We start from the raw sequence: 15,522 nt of genomic DNA, 5'->3' as shown, positions 1-15,522 counted from the left end.
GACTGCCCAACCTGAAAAGGAGTCAACACGGATGGATTACCACAGAGGTATAAAATTTTGAGTGCACTGAAAAAGCAGCTAGGCATCAACCACTTGTCTATTCTGAGAACTAGGGGCCATCAAATAAAGACAGTGGAAATGAGGTTCAAAGCAAACAAAAGTTGTTTTTTGTCCTGCACCTGCGACAACCTCCTCCCTACAAGAGCCCAGCCAGGGTAGAAACACACTGAAAGCAGTTTTGCAGAATACACGGGCGTCCTGGAGGACAAGTTGGATACGCACCAGCCCCACACCCTTGTGTTGTTGAAAGCTACACCTCATACTAGGGTGCAATAGTATGACTGCAGCCAGCTGGTTGATTAAAACAAATTGCTCCCCTTTTCTTCCCCTTGTTTGGCAAGAAGGAAGATGTTACCAAACTGGAGCAAGTCACTAAGTGACGCCAGTAAGATGATCAGGGAATGGGAGCACACAACGTACCAGGAAGAAGTTACATTCGTTTAGTTTCAAGACGAGGAGGATTAATGGGAGAGGAGATCTGGTTGCCGACAAAGAGGTGATTATGGAGAAGACTAAGCCAGACTCTTCTCAGAGGTGCACAACAGAAGAACAAAAGGCAGGCAATGGTCACCAGTGCAGAAAGGCAAAGTCCCAGTTAGCGAAGTAAAAAATTCTTCATAACGAGGGTGGGTCAAACACTGGAAAGTGTTGCCCAGAGATGTCAAACAAGATTACCTTCACAAAATGCTTAAAATGGAAATTTGATATTTACAAAAGCACAGGTTGCAAGTTCAGGCTGAACATGGGATTAACTTGCTAGTACTTCAAAAGCCATGGCTTACAAGTAATCATAAGGACTGAAACATTAGACTAGCTGTTTTGACAAATGCATGCTGAAAAATCAGGAATTCTGACTGTTGTCTTTCCCCTTTCTGAAAGGAACTATGTGAACAACTACTGTTGCTCAAATAGCTACATCCAGAGTCCAAGTAAGAAGTGTGATACAAAAGACGAAAATAGTAGCATGTGACATAATTGCCATTGGATATCCCTAAATCTTACTTCAAGTGGAAAGATAACCTCATTAGTTCTACTCAAAGCTGTTATCACTTTTAAACTAACAGTAGCATGCAGTCTTCTGATAAGCTCCAGTTAACCTAAAATTGTTTTTAAAGGCTTTTACTGTATGCCAATGGTGACCTACTATCAAACCTAGAAGATCCTATCTTCCATTTTGCACAGGAGACACAATGCAAATTTACTGCTTTGCTACAAACACGTAAGTGCTGGAGTAGGGTGGGAGGAAATGCAATTCAAATGCTCAGCTTGATCTGGTGTAACAACTAGCAGGAGGAGGAAAAGCGTTAAGCTTTTTCCCCTGGAATCTGTTGTGACAGAAGGGGTACGGCACATTCACAAGGCATCTTCCCTCTTGCTCTTCTCCCTGCCCCAAAAAAATACGAGGAAATCCTTTTTGTCCACTTGAATCAATCCATAAAGTACATCAACAGACATTTGGCCACCTAAGCTGCAGCAATGCAAGGGAAGTTTAACAACGTAGCTGGTAGGAACACTTTTCCTTTCCCTCCACAGTTCTGTGAGGAACCTGAAATATGGTAGACAAAGTCTAAAATGCGAGATGATCGCACATACGTACAGTGTTTACACTGTGACATACTTTCGGATTAAGTTGTATATGGAGTTGACATAATAGATGGTATCTGACAATATGGTTATCTAACAGCCGCATGGAGACGTATTTCACACGGTGCCCTAAATCTGTCAGATAACTCCTTAATAATGCTGGGTTTCAGCTTGAATGTGGTTCAAAAGCCGAGAAAGTTGAGGTCGTTACTCTAGTCTTTCCTCCCCATTCAAACTGGCAACTCTAGTTGTGGTTGAAATGGCTGCACTGGTGATACAACTGTATTCATTTAGAAATCCAGTATTTGTAGAATAAGTACAATTTTCTGAGCAGAAAGTATTATGTCCCAATCAACCTTAACATTTTCTCTTTTAAATAAAAAGAGGTTTTGCATGTCTTATGTTGCCAACTGTAAAATGGTCTTGAAACACTCACTGCACACCACTAAAACCTTAAGGATTCCAATAATTAAAATGCAAGTAGGAAAAAAGAAAAAAAAATCAATTTATCTTTAAATCCCTTTCAACAGCACAGTCATCCTACTCAGGAGCTGTACCGAGCTAACTAAGCTCCTTAATTCTCTTCTATTTAACCCACTCCTGAAGACTGATGTTCTAATGAGATATCAGCAGAAGATTCTGTCCTTTGCCATAGAGCATTAGAAATGATTCCTCAAAACAGTCCAGGCTAAAACAGACATTTAACTCTTGTACAATTGGTTAACATAATGCAGTTTGGGAGTTTGTATACTTTTCTACAAGAGGCAAGGTACTGAATGACAGGTCTGCCTCCAGGCAGGTCACAGAGATCACAATAACCCACCCAAAAAGAGGGAAACCTAGCTATCACCACTGGGATAGCAGAAACCCACATACTGTATTAGTTTATATAGTCTGTCAGTTGGTTCAGCGGTGATGAATTTTTCTTTCTTTGGCTGCCTGCCACTGAACAAAAGCTAATCTTGCACCTAAACAATCTAGCATTAAACACACAGGAAGCCTTATCTTCTGACTTATGACAGAAGATGACAGACAGAGCTGGTGAAAATAAAGAGGCACTGTCCTAATAGCCAAGGGCAGCAACCCTTTAAGTACAGAGTGATTTTTAACACCCAACCAACTCTACATCTTGGCACTAACAGTTGATGCATCTGCTTTGCCAGCCACGGATGTCACAGCACGAAAAATCTGACTTGGACAGAAGAGAAACTTAAGACCCCACAAAACGTCCTTATTCATTCTGTCTTCTTGACACATATAAAAACAATACCTGATTCAAGTGCATCTATCCTAAACGAATCCTCAGGTGCTTGTTTCTGTTTCAGGCATGCAAACCTTATTTTTAATTATCTCTGAAAACAGTATAAGAATCCACACACAACATCCTCTTAAGAGCTAATCTTTGACATTCTCAAAAAAAAAACACTAAAAAAAAACCATACAGAAACGAGACCAAAAAAACCACACACACCCCCTCCCCAAAACCCCACAAACCAGCCACAAATATTCCAAAAATATTATTTCCTGACCACTGTTCAGCTAGCAGGTTGAAACGCAGCAGCAGTACCTGGATTTAAGCACACAGTTATGCAACTAAACACTGCAAAGTGCCAAAGCTGAAGTTGTGAAGGAAGCCTTACCATGGCCATTTCTGGACTCACACGCAACATATTCAAGAGGAAAGCTCTGCAGTGCAGCTGTTTGTGTATGGAAAGTTCACCTCAATTAATTCTGTTTATAGCAACATTCAAGTCCTGACTAACTTTGTTTTAGTCAAACTGTAACAGACTACCAGATCAAATGAAGAGAGAACTGCTGATGTAACCGTATCAGTACAAGAAATCAACCCTTTCACACGCAGGCCAACTGCAACTACTTCATTTTATCGAAGTGACTCTACCTTAACAGTGATGTATGCACCACACTGCATAAAGAAACACTGCTGCAGTGTAATTTTTTGTTTTTCAATCAGCAGCCCAAGCTCTCTGAAAGACTTCACACAGAGTGAATGCAGCATCCACATAGGAGGCAGGCCTTAAAAACGTTAAAGCTTGTTCAGTGGAAAGTTTCCCCATCACTGCATTTTTCAGTAACAAAGATGTTGTCAGAAATGACAATTTTTCGTGTCCCCTGATGATGCCTTGCTAGCATTTGGTTATAAGCCATAAAGCAGGAATAATTTCAGCCTGTCAGGAGTCTAGCTAATGCCCAGTTTCCCCCTAGAGAGAATTCCTGTCAAATGTAATGAGAGCTCCAAAGGCCCTCTCTACAACATAATGAGCACTTAGGCCATGCTGGTGATCAGCCAGCAAAAAGCATCAATTTGAGCCTGGCTACACCCTTGGGGCTAGACATCACCAGTTTTAATAAGAATTATGATTACTATCTGCCAAAAGCCTCCTCAGAACTTATCGTTAGCGGTGGAAGAATGTCATCGGTAGATTACAGGAAACAAAAAAAACCCGTAAGACCACCTACATACTGAACGGTAACACCATTTGGCATCTTCACTGCAGGCATCTAAATCAAGAGCCTTCAACAAGAAGGTGCTACTTTTATCGGAAATTAGAATTACTTAACATGTAAAAGCATAGTATCTAAGACTCAGATCCAGAGAAATGTATTCATGCCTTCAAAAGCTTATTCTTTTCTTAACAGCATACACAGAGCACGTGTGCTCTGCTCTCCCCAGCTAGAACCAACATAGGTATAATGCTCTCTCATAAATCTTTAAAGCTTCCGAACTATCACTGCCTACTGGGTATGTAATTATAGTTGCCATACATACAGAACATTAAACCCTTGCAATACACAGATGTTAAGGTCAAAGTGGAAACCTCAGTTCTGACACTCTTTAATCTTGTGGGCTTAACTGATTTTATCTAAGGTTAATTCCTAGTACATTTACTGAAGTCACACGTTCTCTTCAAAGATCTTCTGAAAACAACGTCCATTTCACACCAAGTGAGGCTCCTATACAGATGTTGGCTTCCTCACAGGTTACAGTATGCCAAAAAGTTGTTTAGGAGAAGAAAAAAAAAATCCAAGAAAAATCTCCAAATCACAAAAGCCTGGAAAAGTCACCTCACAGAAAAACTGACGCTCTTCTAAAACACAAGACACAAGACGACTAACGCAGCTACAGGACAGAACCAAGTCAAACACTACTCCAGTTGTTCTGTCTGCATTACTTAAGAAAAAGAGGTTGTCATAATATTTCTACTTTTACCGGCATTTTGGATTCAAACAAGTGTCCCTCTAAAAACCAAGAGAATACCTACCCAGCTTTGCAGACAGAAAGTTACAATGGAATTACAATACCACCTTAACAAATATAATATTCTCAGGGGAAAACAAAACAAAAATCAAAGAGTTCAGAGTTACAAAAGCAAAATTCAACTCTGCAATTCACTTGCTTAATGAAAGTCTTTGAATATACTGAAGATCCGAAGCCTGAACTAATCAATTTCTTCGCTGTGCCCTAGCCGGTCAGCCATGCTCTTTAATTTAATGAAACAAGAGTTTTAGATGAAATAGCACATACACATCACGAAAGAATTGTATTGTTGCACTTTGAAATGTGTCCAACTGTGCAACTTCATCTAATGATAATTTTTTTTAAGAGGCCATCGATTTCTGAAAGACTTATTGTACCAGCATCTTGATGAAAAAGTGAATGTCAGCATATCTACAGAATACTTACACCCTGCCATTAATGCTTTATTTGGCAGACAATGACTACTCAATTGAGGGTCCTCTGGGTTGAGCAATCATTTAGCTTTTCTTCTCTTATGAGGTCCTTAGCGTCTTGTTCCAGTTCAATACTCTTTTTATTCACCATTATAGTGGCCATAAGTGTGAATTTTATGGGAACTTGCAAACTCATAGTCATAACTAGAGCTTTCCAAGTCACTAATCTTTTCATACCCTTAAATGGCAAGGATTTGAGCAACTATTGCTACATATGCTACACATGCATAAGACCAGACATATCAAAGGCTCTACCACCAACAAAAGAAAACCACGTAAAGTCCTAAATTATATTTTTGAAACCACAGACACAAGACCTTTCCTGTTTTTGCCAGTGTCTTTCAGGACCAATACTAAGAAAGCCTTGCCACTCAACCTAATCTATACCTCATTTGACAGCAGGTAAGCAAAGGTTTACTAATCACGGCTACAAATCAGCCTATTGATTCAGACACATGATACAGTCATCCCAACATAAACAGAACAGCTACATTTAAATGCACTAGACAGACTGCAGATTTTGTGGTTTAGAAAACAAAATGCCTTACCTGTTTGTGCATTTCAATGTTTAATCCATAGGACATTTCATAATACTGCAAATAAAGGAGCATACATTATTTTCTTATGCTGGCTTACATTGTATTAGGAGATATTTACCGAAATAAAAGAAAAAACAAATATACTTACCATCACATAGTGCCTCTGCATTTCTGTCTTTTCGCTTGCCAGTTTCTCACATTCCAATTTAAGGCTACAAAATAGATCACACTTTAATGTAACTGTTATGTCATTCGTTTTGACATCTACCCACTTTATTTGTATTTTGACAGAAGCAGCTAATTAAAAAAAGCCTCATAAACTAACACGCAAACACAGAAAGACTTAATTCATACTTTAAATACAAAGGCTGAACAGGAAATCTAAAAGGTATTTCATGAGTGCTGCATGAGACCCAAACTGCCTCCAGAACCCAAACACATCCAGTCTTCATGCTTTGACAAAGAGCTGCTATGAAGTGCTACAACTTTCAAGCTGTAACAGGATCTGAATTTCTCTGAAGTACTTCTCAGTAGTAAAATAGAGGTATTTCTTTGTATATGGCATTTAGTAAATTACTGCCAAGTAAAACCACTCAGTGTTTACAATTACAACTTGAATACATCTATAATTCTTAACCTTAAGTACACTCTAGCTAATGTTATCTTGCCCACAGCTTGAAAATTAGTAACTTTGACTATCATTTACTAGCAAGTTTGTTTTCTATTTTCTTTTTCATAAATGAAAAGAAGTTGCATTTGGCACTTGCATATCCCATCACTAACAAGGGTATAATTCTGACTACTTCCACTGAGGGTAAATGCCTCAACATTCCCTTTGTTCTCTGGCAAACTGATGTTTTCTTTTTTTTAATGACACTAGTAAGCATCCTAGGGAACAGTTAGTGTGTAAGCCAGCATTTTTCACTTACAGCTACGATACCGAATGTTTATAGTTTACACTGCATTTCTAAAGTAATAAACGACTTAAACAATATAATACTAATTTTTATATAATACTAAGACCACAGTATCATAGGTAAGAAAGAGGATGCCTAATCAAACCCAAGCAATTTCTAACTGGGAAACCTGCAAAGCTTTTATTCCTATCCAGATCTTGCAGGTGCTCGTAAGTACAAAATTAAGGAAGATTAATGCCCCTTAACACCAATTGCCCTGTGTATGCAAGAACCCATACCCTAAGTCTCTGTAGGGACCTCAGCAGCAAGCACAAACGCAACAAGAACGCCTGAAGGACAGCATAGCAACCAGAAACACATGACACGGCTTCACTAGATTCACGTCAACTTTGTGTTAGTACTCCAGTACTCGTGTGCTTTAACAATCCTTCTCGGCTCTTCAAGCACCGCACGTTGGCATTTTGTTAATCTTTGCATTAACACCACACGCAAATGAGCAAACATGAGAATTACCCTCCTTATCGCTCTGTGCCACAGAATTAGCGCAGGTCTTCTCTCGACGTACTTAAGAAAATCCTCCACGTAAGGATACCCCACGAATACCACTTTTTTTTAAAACGCGTACAAGCGCCGAACCGCTTCAGCTTCGACACGACCACCCTCGGCAGGCGCCGGGGCAGCACACCGGCAGGAGGGCCCGCGCAGGGCCGGGCTGCCTCCGCCTGAGCCCCCGTTCGCCTGGCAGCCTCCGCCTGAGCCCCCCTCCGCCGGGCACGCCCCGCCACCGGCGGGGCCGGGGCTCCCCGCGCCGCCCCTTACCCAGCCGGCCGGCCGAGGCCGGCGGTGCCGGGGAGGCCGGGTCCCGCGGCGGGCCTCAGCCGCGACGCCGCACGCCACCGCCTGGTCGCGGCCGTTCAGTGCAGCCCCCCGCGCCCGGCCGGGGACGGGGCAACGACCCCTGGCCCCGAGGCGGCCCGCCGGCGCTCACCTGTGGTACTGCGCCTGGAGGAACTGGAACTCCTCCTTGATGCGGTCCAGCGATTCCGGGATGGTGAATTTGAAAGGCTGGCCCGCAGCCTGGTGCGGGGTCTGGCGCGGCGGCGGCCGGCACGGGAGAGAGAGGCACGTTCAGACACAGCGCGGCCGCCCCGCGGGGGGAGAGTGGGGGGCAGGGGGGCGGCGCTGCCCGCCGCGGCCGGGCCGGCGGGGTGGAGGGAAGCGGGGAAGGAGGCGAGGAGGGAGCGCCCGCCCCGGCCCCCCCGCCACCGCCCCGGGGCGCTGCGCACTTGTCACCCACCTTCCCGTCCCTCATCTGCGGGGGGCGAGGCTACCGCGCTCCGGGAGCCGCTCCGGCCCCGACCCACCCGCTCCTGCCGCCGCCGCCTACCCGAAAGCGGGGCGTGCCGGCTCCTCCCCACCGACCCCCGCCGCGGGGGCACGGCCGGCCCCGGCCCGGGCGCCGCGCTCGGCAGGGAGGGGGATGCTGCCCGGCCCAGCGGCGACCCCCCGCCGTCATTCCCAAGACAAATAAGTCGCCCACGAAACAAAAGAGGTCGGGGGAGGGGAGCGGAGGGGGCGCGCCCCCTCCCCGGCCGCGCCGGCGAGCAGGATGCGCCGCTCCTACCGGGGGGGACAAACTTGGGAGGGCGCCCGCCCCCGCTCAGCCGGGCAGGGGGCGCGCCCCGGCGGGGCAGTGCCGGCAGCGGGGCGCCGCCCGGACCGCCCAGCCCCCGCGCCCCCACCCCCGCGGAGCGGCTGCCCGGGCCGTACTTACGGGGTGCCGGCTCTGGGGGAACATGGTTCCGGCGGCGGCGGGGCTCCCTCGCAGCGCGGCTCTGGCGGTGAGCCCCCCGCCCTGCCCCGGCTTCACGCCCGGGGCGCCGAGGGGGCAGGAGCGGCGACAGCCGCCGGCCGCCTTCCCTCCACCGCCGCGGGCAGGAGCGGGGCCAGGCGCCGCTCAGTGCCCCCGCCGCGGGGACATCCTCCGGCCGCGGCGTCCTTTGTTGCTGTTGTTCCGGGGAGGGCTGGGGGTGCCCGGGGGAGGCGGACGGGCCGCGCTCGGGACGGTGACCGCCGCTCCGCGCTCCCTCGGCGGCGCTCCGGCCGACCTGCGGCTCCCACAGGCCCGGGCGGGGCGGGATGGGACGGGACGGGACCCGACGGGGCGGGGGGGACCGCGGCCGCCCCGCCGCGGGAGCGAATAATCCCCCTCTCGGGCTCGCCAGTTGCCGATGGAATTGTAAGGCCGGAAACCCCAGGCGGCGGCGACTCCTCTCCCTGCTTCTGCCTCTTGCCAGGAGGGGGAAAATCCAGCCGAAGGAAGCGGGACGCGATGTCAGCGGCGGGACCGTCGCAAGCCGGGGGGGCGAGAGAAAGTCTCCAGGGAGGGCCGCGCTGCTCCCGGGCGTCGGCGGAGGGCCCAGGTCATGGGCAAGACACGGAGCGATGAACAAGGGACGAAGGCGGGAGGAGGAGGAAGGGGGCGGGGGGGGCCCTGCACAGCCGGCCCCGATGGGAGCAGCTCCAGTAGCACATGCACGAAACACAGGAGGGCAGAGGAGGGGGAACCACACAGGCAGCGGAGACTCTTCCGTCAGTTGCAGAGAGGTCCCTGGGACAAAAGAAAAACAAAACCCCTCAAAACGCCCGCTGGCCCGACCGGCCACGCCGCCCGCCCCGTCGGGGGAAGAAAAAAAGACAAAAAGAAAAAGAAAAAGAAAAAAAGGCGATAAAAGCGTCCGTATCGGGGCTAAATCAGACGGGAAGCTCCTTCGTGCCACGGCACCGCTGCAGCCTCCTCCGGGCGAGCGCGCATCGGGGAGCTGCGCGTCTCACCAGAGCCCCCCGAGCGCGGTGCATCGCAGCGGCAGCAGCAGCATCCTCGTCCTCCCCGCCGCCGCGCTGCCCCGCTGCTCCTCGCCGACCCGGGACAAAGTTCTCCCCGGCTGAAAAATCCGGACCCGAGCGGCCGGTAACGCCACCGGCCTCCTCTCCCCCTCCCCTCCGCGCCGCGCCGGCCGAGGGAAAGGGGAAGCCCGGGCGGCCCCGCGGGCGGCGCTCGGCGGGACGGGTGCGCGGCCCTGGCCGAGCGGGACGCGCCGCGCTCGCCCGCACCGCTTACATTAGCACGCGGTTTCACACTCCGCCAGCTAACCAGCCGCCCGGCCCCGCCCTCGCCGCCGCGAGGGGGGGCCGCCGCCGCCGCCACCGCCCAATCGCCGTCCCCGGCACCAACGTGGGCCCTTGATGCGCTCCGGCTCCGCGGACCAATGGCGAGAGCCCGAACCCCGCCGCCTCGCAGCCTTTCGCTGGGAACCGTTTCTGGCGGAGCGGCAGGAGCGCTCCGAGCTGGCGAATAGGAGGGCGCGGAACGCGCAGAGCCGTGGGGAGGAGGGGAAGGTCGGTGGGAAGGAGAGTGGAGAGGCTGAGCTGTCAATCAAAGTAACGTGGGGCTAGCGGGCGGGCGGGCGGGCGTGAAGGGGCGGGGCGGGGCTGCCGAAGAGCCGTGCGCGCGCCGCCTGCGCGTGCCCGCCGCCCGAGCCGGCGGCCCAGCCGCGGGGCGGGGCGGGGCGGGGCGGGGCGGCCCTGCAGCCCGCTCCGGCTCCTCAGGCGCGCGGTGTGTTTTGCCCACCGGCCGTTAGCGCGGCTGCTGACGAACGCGCGGCCCGTTGTTAGAACTTGCCGCAGGCCGGGCGGCGCCGTGCGGCGCCGGCAGTGCGGGGCGGCCCGGCTCTGCGCCTTCAGCCTGCCAGAGGTGTCTTTCCGAAGGGGCTCCGTGGAGAGGGGCGGCTCAGCCGCCCGTGGGGCAGCCTCTCTGCGTGGCGTGCATGTGGTGACGGGTATTGGCAGCGCCCGGGTCTGCATCCGCCATCTCTCGCAGCTGGGTAGGGGACGGAGAGCCTGGCCGCGGCCATGTGAAGGGGCCGGCCCCGCACCCGGGCCAGCGCCCACGCGGGACCTGGCCCAGGGCGCTCAGGGCAGAGGCTAAACCTGCTGGTCCCCAGAACCTGCTTTGTATCTCGGGCAGGCAGAATAGGGCACCTTTCCCCGTCGTATTTACGTCACGATGCCTGTGCGTGCTATCGCACCTGCGGGCGATGCTCCCGGCTGTACAGAAAATGCCGTGAAGAAGGATAAAACCTCACGCTTGTTTGCATCACTCAAATATATGAGCCGAAATGTCGGTTAGACCGACCCCCCGATCAGACGGAAGCTGTCCTCTGGGAAAAATTGGCTTTTCTATAAGAGGGGTCTGCTAGAGGAAAGCTGTCAAGAACTTCGCTGTTGTAAATGGTTTATGGGCCCACTTGAGGTAGATGAGGGTCAAACAAATTCCACACGCTGTGTGTGACTGCTGAGATGACAAACGGTGACACAGCTTGCAGTGGGAAGTAAACTTCAAAACATATCCTCTATTAACAACCACCTTATTCATAGCAGAACTGCACGATGAAGTGTGAAAAACTGGGACCTTCAGACTTAAAACAATGCCTTAAGACACATTTGTGCTGTTAGTATACCCGTATACTACCTCAAAAGAGGCCTTAAAATGTTGTATCGCATTATTTAAACACGGTAAGGGTAATTTTATAATTGCATTTTCTTAAAATTCCCCATTAATGTTTACTAGATACACTTATCTAGAACTGTATTACGCTTTGTCTTGTATCCTAAAGAAAGAGCAGTCTATGTTTAAAATTTGGTATGAAATTTGATATGTTGCAATATCAAGATACAGCTTTACTCATTCAGAGTGCTAATTTCCATACTGCAGCATTCCCAGAAACAACCAAAGGAAAAGAAAATGAAACTCCCTCAGTCTTCTGCGGTGAAGTTTGGACTTCATTCCAGGACTACAGGGTTTTGACACTGAAAACAGACGCATGTATGTCTCTGTGCATCTGTCTCTGTGCATGTATATGTGTATATGTAATAGTGTCTGCACCTATAGGTGTCTGTACCTATACATATGTGTGTGTGTGTGTTCATATTTATATATGTAATATATATGTGCATACATCTTTGTGAATACATAAATAAATGTGATGACTTTTAATGTTTTTTTTAAGAGGCAAAATACCCTTGATAGTGACCTTTGATAGATTGTGGTTCCCAGGATGGGAATGTAAACTTGTCCGGTGTTCCGCGTGCATAACTAAAGCTAAAGATCTTGCATTCTGTTCCCAACTCTTCCCTTGCAGTCTTGGACAAGCCAACTCACTGCTCTGTTCATGGCATTAGAAAGCTTAATTAATTAATGCTTATAAAGTACTTAGATCTTCACATGAAAGATGCCATAAAAATGCAAGCTATTATTATATACTTTGTGTGTGTACCTGGTAGCTATGGAGTCTGTAATAACATAACACTTACCTAACTTTGGTTGCACTTTGCTTAACCTGCTGGCACAAGTTGTTAATGTGATATTAACAGATATGACATTAAAACAACACTATGTTTTGGAACATAAACAAAAGCTTTTTTTTTTTTTAATTGCTCGCCTACATGAAAGTTGAAATGTCTTGTAACCTTTATTTGCCATCATTAAAATGTCCAAGGCATGTTTTAACAGAAACAGAAAAGCTCTGTTTTCCTGATTTTTTTTAACAAGTGGTTTTAACCTACTTAGATTCTGGAATCAGACACTTAAGGGCATTTTGAATCTTCTCCATTATAATCGAGATGGAAGAGCTGTAAAAGCCGTAGTAGAATCAAATGTGACGATTTTTTTTTTTCTTCAAATAAAAGCCACTGACATTACATAGCATGAACATTAACCAACATGATCTGATATTTAACTAATTTATAATGCATCATCATTGGCTGATTAGAGCATAAAAAAATTCCTTTTTGTTAGATGGGTATAAATCTGGATTAATCCCAGAAAACTGAACATTCTTATTCCATGACTATATTCACTATTTATACCACTGAAAGACAGGCAAAAATATGGCTAAGCATCTTGTAAAGACCTGTGTTCAACTCAAGGTAATGTTTTATACCAGATCATTGTGCCACAATACTGTATATACTCTACACAATTCTCAAACTGGATTAAAAATAATTGTGTTTAAACCTTTGTCTTGTGTTTTAAAAAACACAATAAAAAGATTGCCTTCAGTGTTAACCCCCCCCAGACCATTCTGTTTAATCATCCATTCGACTCTGCTGTTTGAAATCAATTGTTTTTCACTGTAAGCATTTTAATGTAGTGTTCCTACCTTGTATAGCAAGGGGCCTAATCCTGCATTGACTACGTACGGAAAACTCACACTGGAAGCAGTTGGAGCTTTGAGTAGAAAAAAGCAGTATTGGGTCCAAAATGTAGTTTGAATATGCTGAAAGGGTTTCAGATGTAGCATCTGTTCTTTAGGGAAATGACGTATTGTATGATATTATATTTACCATACTGCTTATATTTTTTTCCTTTACTGTTAACAGTACTATTTACAAACAATATTTTTTAACTTCCCACAAACTGGCACATACAATAAAAATGTTGATGATGTTAATCACTAGCAGTTTGCTGCAGGTGGGCGGGAAACAATTTAGCAAATTTGTGATTTATCCCACCGTTCTACTACCTATGTAGTGAGAGCAAATCAGTGGAGGAAGCAATTACAGAATTCAATAGATTTTATGCTTTCGAAGTTTTAGATTAAGAGATTGTTTGATTTTCAACTGAAAGAGAAACAGAGAGTACGTTTTAAAATTATGTATATGTGCATGGTGGGAGGGGGCTGTTCTATTTTTGTTTTGTTTTCTTTTTTAAATGGCAGAATGGCACAGGTGGAACAGAGAAAAAAATAGTATCTGAGTCATACAGTGCATGTGGTGTAGTAGTGACTACCTATACAGCTGCAAGAATAATAATTATTATGATGGCATGCAAAAAACAATATCACTTTTAAAATATTTCTTTATTTATGAAGTGCAAATTATGTGAGCAGTGTAAAGCAATTACATTTCTAATTATTCGCTATCTTTTGGCTAATAGCCATTGCATACCCTCTTTGTAATTTGATTTCTTTTTAATTAGTAGCTTTCCTTGTAGGCAAGAATGTTCAAAAAGTTGCACTAGGTCATTTTACCATCATGTCTGTATTCCGTTCCCCCATTCTTTCACCCTTAAAAATTCCCTGCGTTGAATTAAAAAAAAACTCAGTAGCAGACCGTGCAGCAGTAAAACCTCAAATAAAATCAGATCCAAAGAATCCCTTGTGGTTTCACACAATATGGTAAAATTAGAGATTGCAGGAAACCAACAAAATTAAACTGGGAACATTTGAAGAGAAATGACCAGGCTTTATGAAAATGACACATTGACTGGCCAGTGTGTTTTTTTATCGACAATTTCTTTGTTGAGGCGTAGATCAAAGAAACCTGCATATGTTTTCGTTTTGTTCTAAGTCTAACTAGAAAATTACATCCAGATGTTTAATAGGCATTCTGTTGGTTTTTCTGCATTGATTAGATATGTTGGTACTGTTTGCTTACAAGTGTAGCCGGATCATTAGCTAATGCAAAGAAATGTTTGCAGCGAGTTGCTAATTAGGTCTTTTGGAAACTCTCCATACTCAGGAACAATTTGTACAGTGGCCAGAAAAACTTGCGGTACTTGAGAAGTCGCTTTCCCTTCTGTGTCTGGGAAAAAACAGTCAGTCGCTTTCCCTAATCTTCTTTTGCCTACAGGGATTGCAGCTTGATCCCAATGGGTTGAAGTGCAAATAAATTAGGAAGAGACCACACACACGCACGCGCGTACGCGCACACACACACCCCCCTCTGCAATCTGCACTTTCAGTCAAAATGCAGTTGTACAATCTTACAAAAAGCTAACCAAAATGGAGTGTTTAAAACTAAAATGTGTTAAATTCTCAACCTTCATGTTATCAAATACACAGCATTTTTGAGCATACTTTAGAGACAGATGGGGAAGCCCTTTATGATAAATGAGTGTACTTGAATTCATTACTGTGGTACTTATAATTAAAGTAGCTCTTTCACAACTTCCCTACTTCCGCGGGGTACTTCAAGACAAAGCTTAGGGGAAGGGTATACGTGGATGATGGAGGGGTGAAAGAAGCACAGAAGAACTTTAATCTCCTGTATTTTGTTAAGGCTAAAAAGGGGTCAGAGATATTACCTGTTTACAATATTGTCAGAGAAATTGTTGTAGACTTCGTGGCTCTGGCCTGATAACCTTCTAGGTGCAATGTCACCTTTCAAAAGATGCTTGACAATGTCAATGACCTTTCTAATAAAGACCGCCTGCCAGTATATCACACTTCAGTCTGTTGTGGAATGAGGTCTCCACCACAGGAGATGACAGCAAAAGGAGCAATATGTGTCTATTTTGTACAGTAAACAGGGACGCGTGCTCATACCAGCTCCCTGATCCTGTCCTCACACACACGACTAAGTTTACTCCTGGAAATAGTCCCTCTGCAGTCAATGACAATACTTCCATGAAAAAAAGGGTATCTCTGTGTCAGACTTCACCAGATCAAGGCCACGCATACAGAACGCCTAGGTTGTGTATGACATACATATGCCAAACACATGTGTTTTTACCAATGAGGCTATGCAAGTGTAGAACACTGGGTTTTATCCCCTTTTTTCGGAGTTACCTAAAAGGGAAGGGTGTCACAGAAGTACAGTTAACCATTTCA

General features: G+C 46.6%; 1 protein-coding gene across 2 annotated transcripts in view; it reads right to left on the bottom strand.

Annotated features, from left to right (window-relative positions):
* TLE1 (TLE family member 1, transcriptional corepressor) overlaps positions 1-10,108 on the bottom strand; it is a 77,188-nt gene extending 67,080 nt beyond the window's left edge. Inside the window, exons 1-4 of one of the 2 annotated variants that reach the window (XM_075138464.1) lie at positions 8,625-10,108; positions 7,839-7,939; positions 6,082-6,145; positions 5,943-5,987 (exon numbers count right to left, since the gene is read on the bottom strand). In XM_075138464.1, the coding sequence (XP_074994565.1) occupies positions 5,943-5,987; positions 6,082-6,145; positions 7,839-7,939; positions 8,625-8,648 (234 nt within the window). In that variant the 5' untranslated portion in view covers positions 8,649-10,108. The remainder of the gene's footprint in view (positions 1-5,942; positions 5,988-6,081; positions 6,146-7,838; positions 7,940-8,624) is intronic. The other variant, XM_075138465.1, reaches the window with a different exon arrangement.
* Between the last annotated feature and the right edge of the window lie 5,414 nt (positions 10,109-15,522).

Source organism: Calonectris borealis, chromosome Z, assembly GCF_964195595.1.
Source record: "Calonectris borealis chromosome Z, bCalBor7.hap1.2, whole genome shotgun sequence".
NCBI lineage: Eukaryota > Metazoa > Chordata > Aves > Procellariiformes > Procellariidae > Calonectris > Calonectris borealis.
This window is presented reverse-complemented; position numbering and strand designations above follow the sequence as displayed.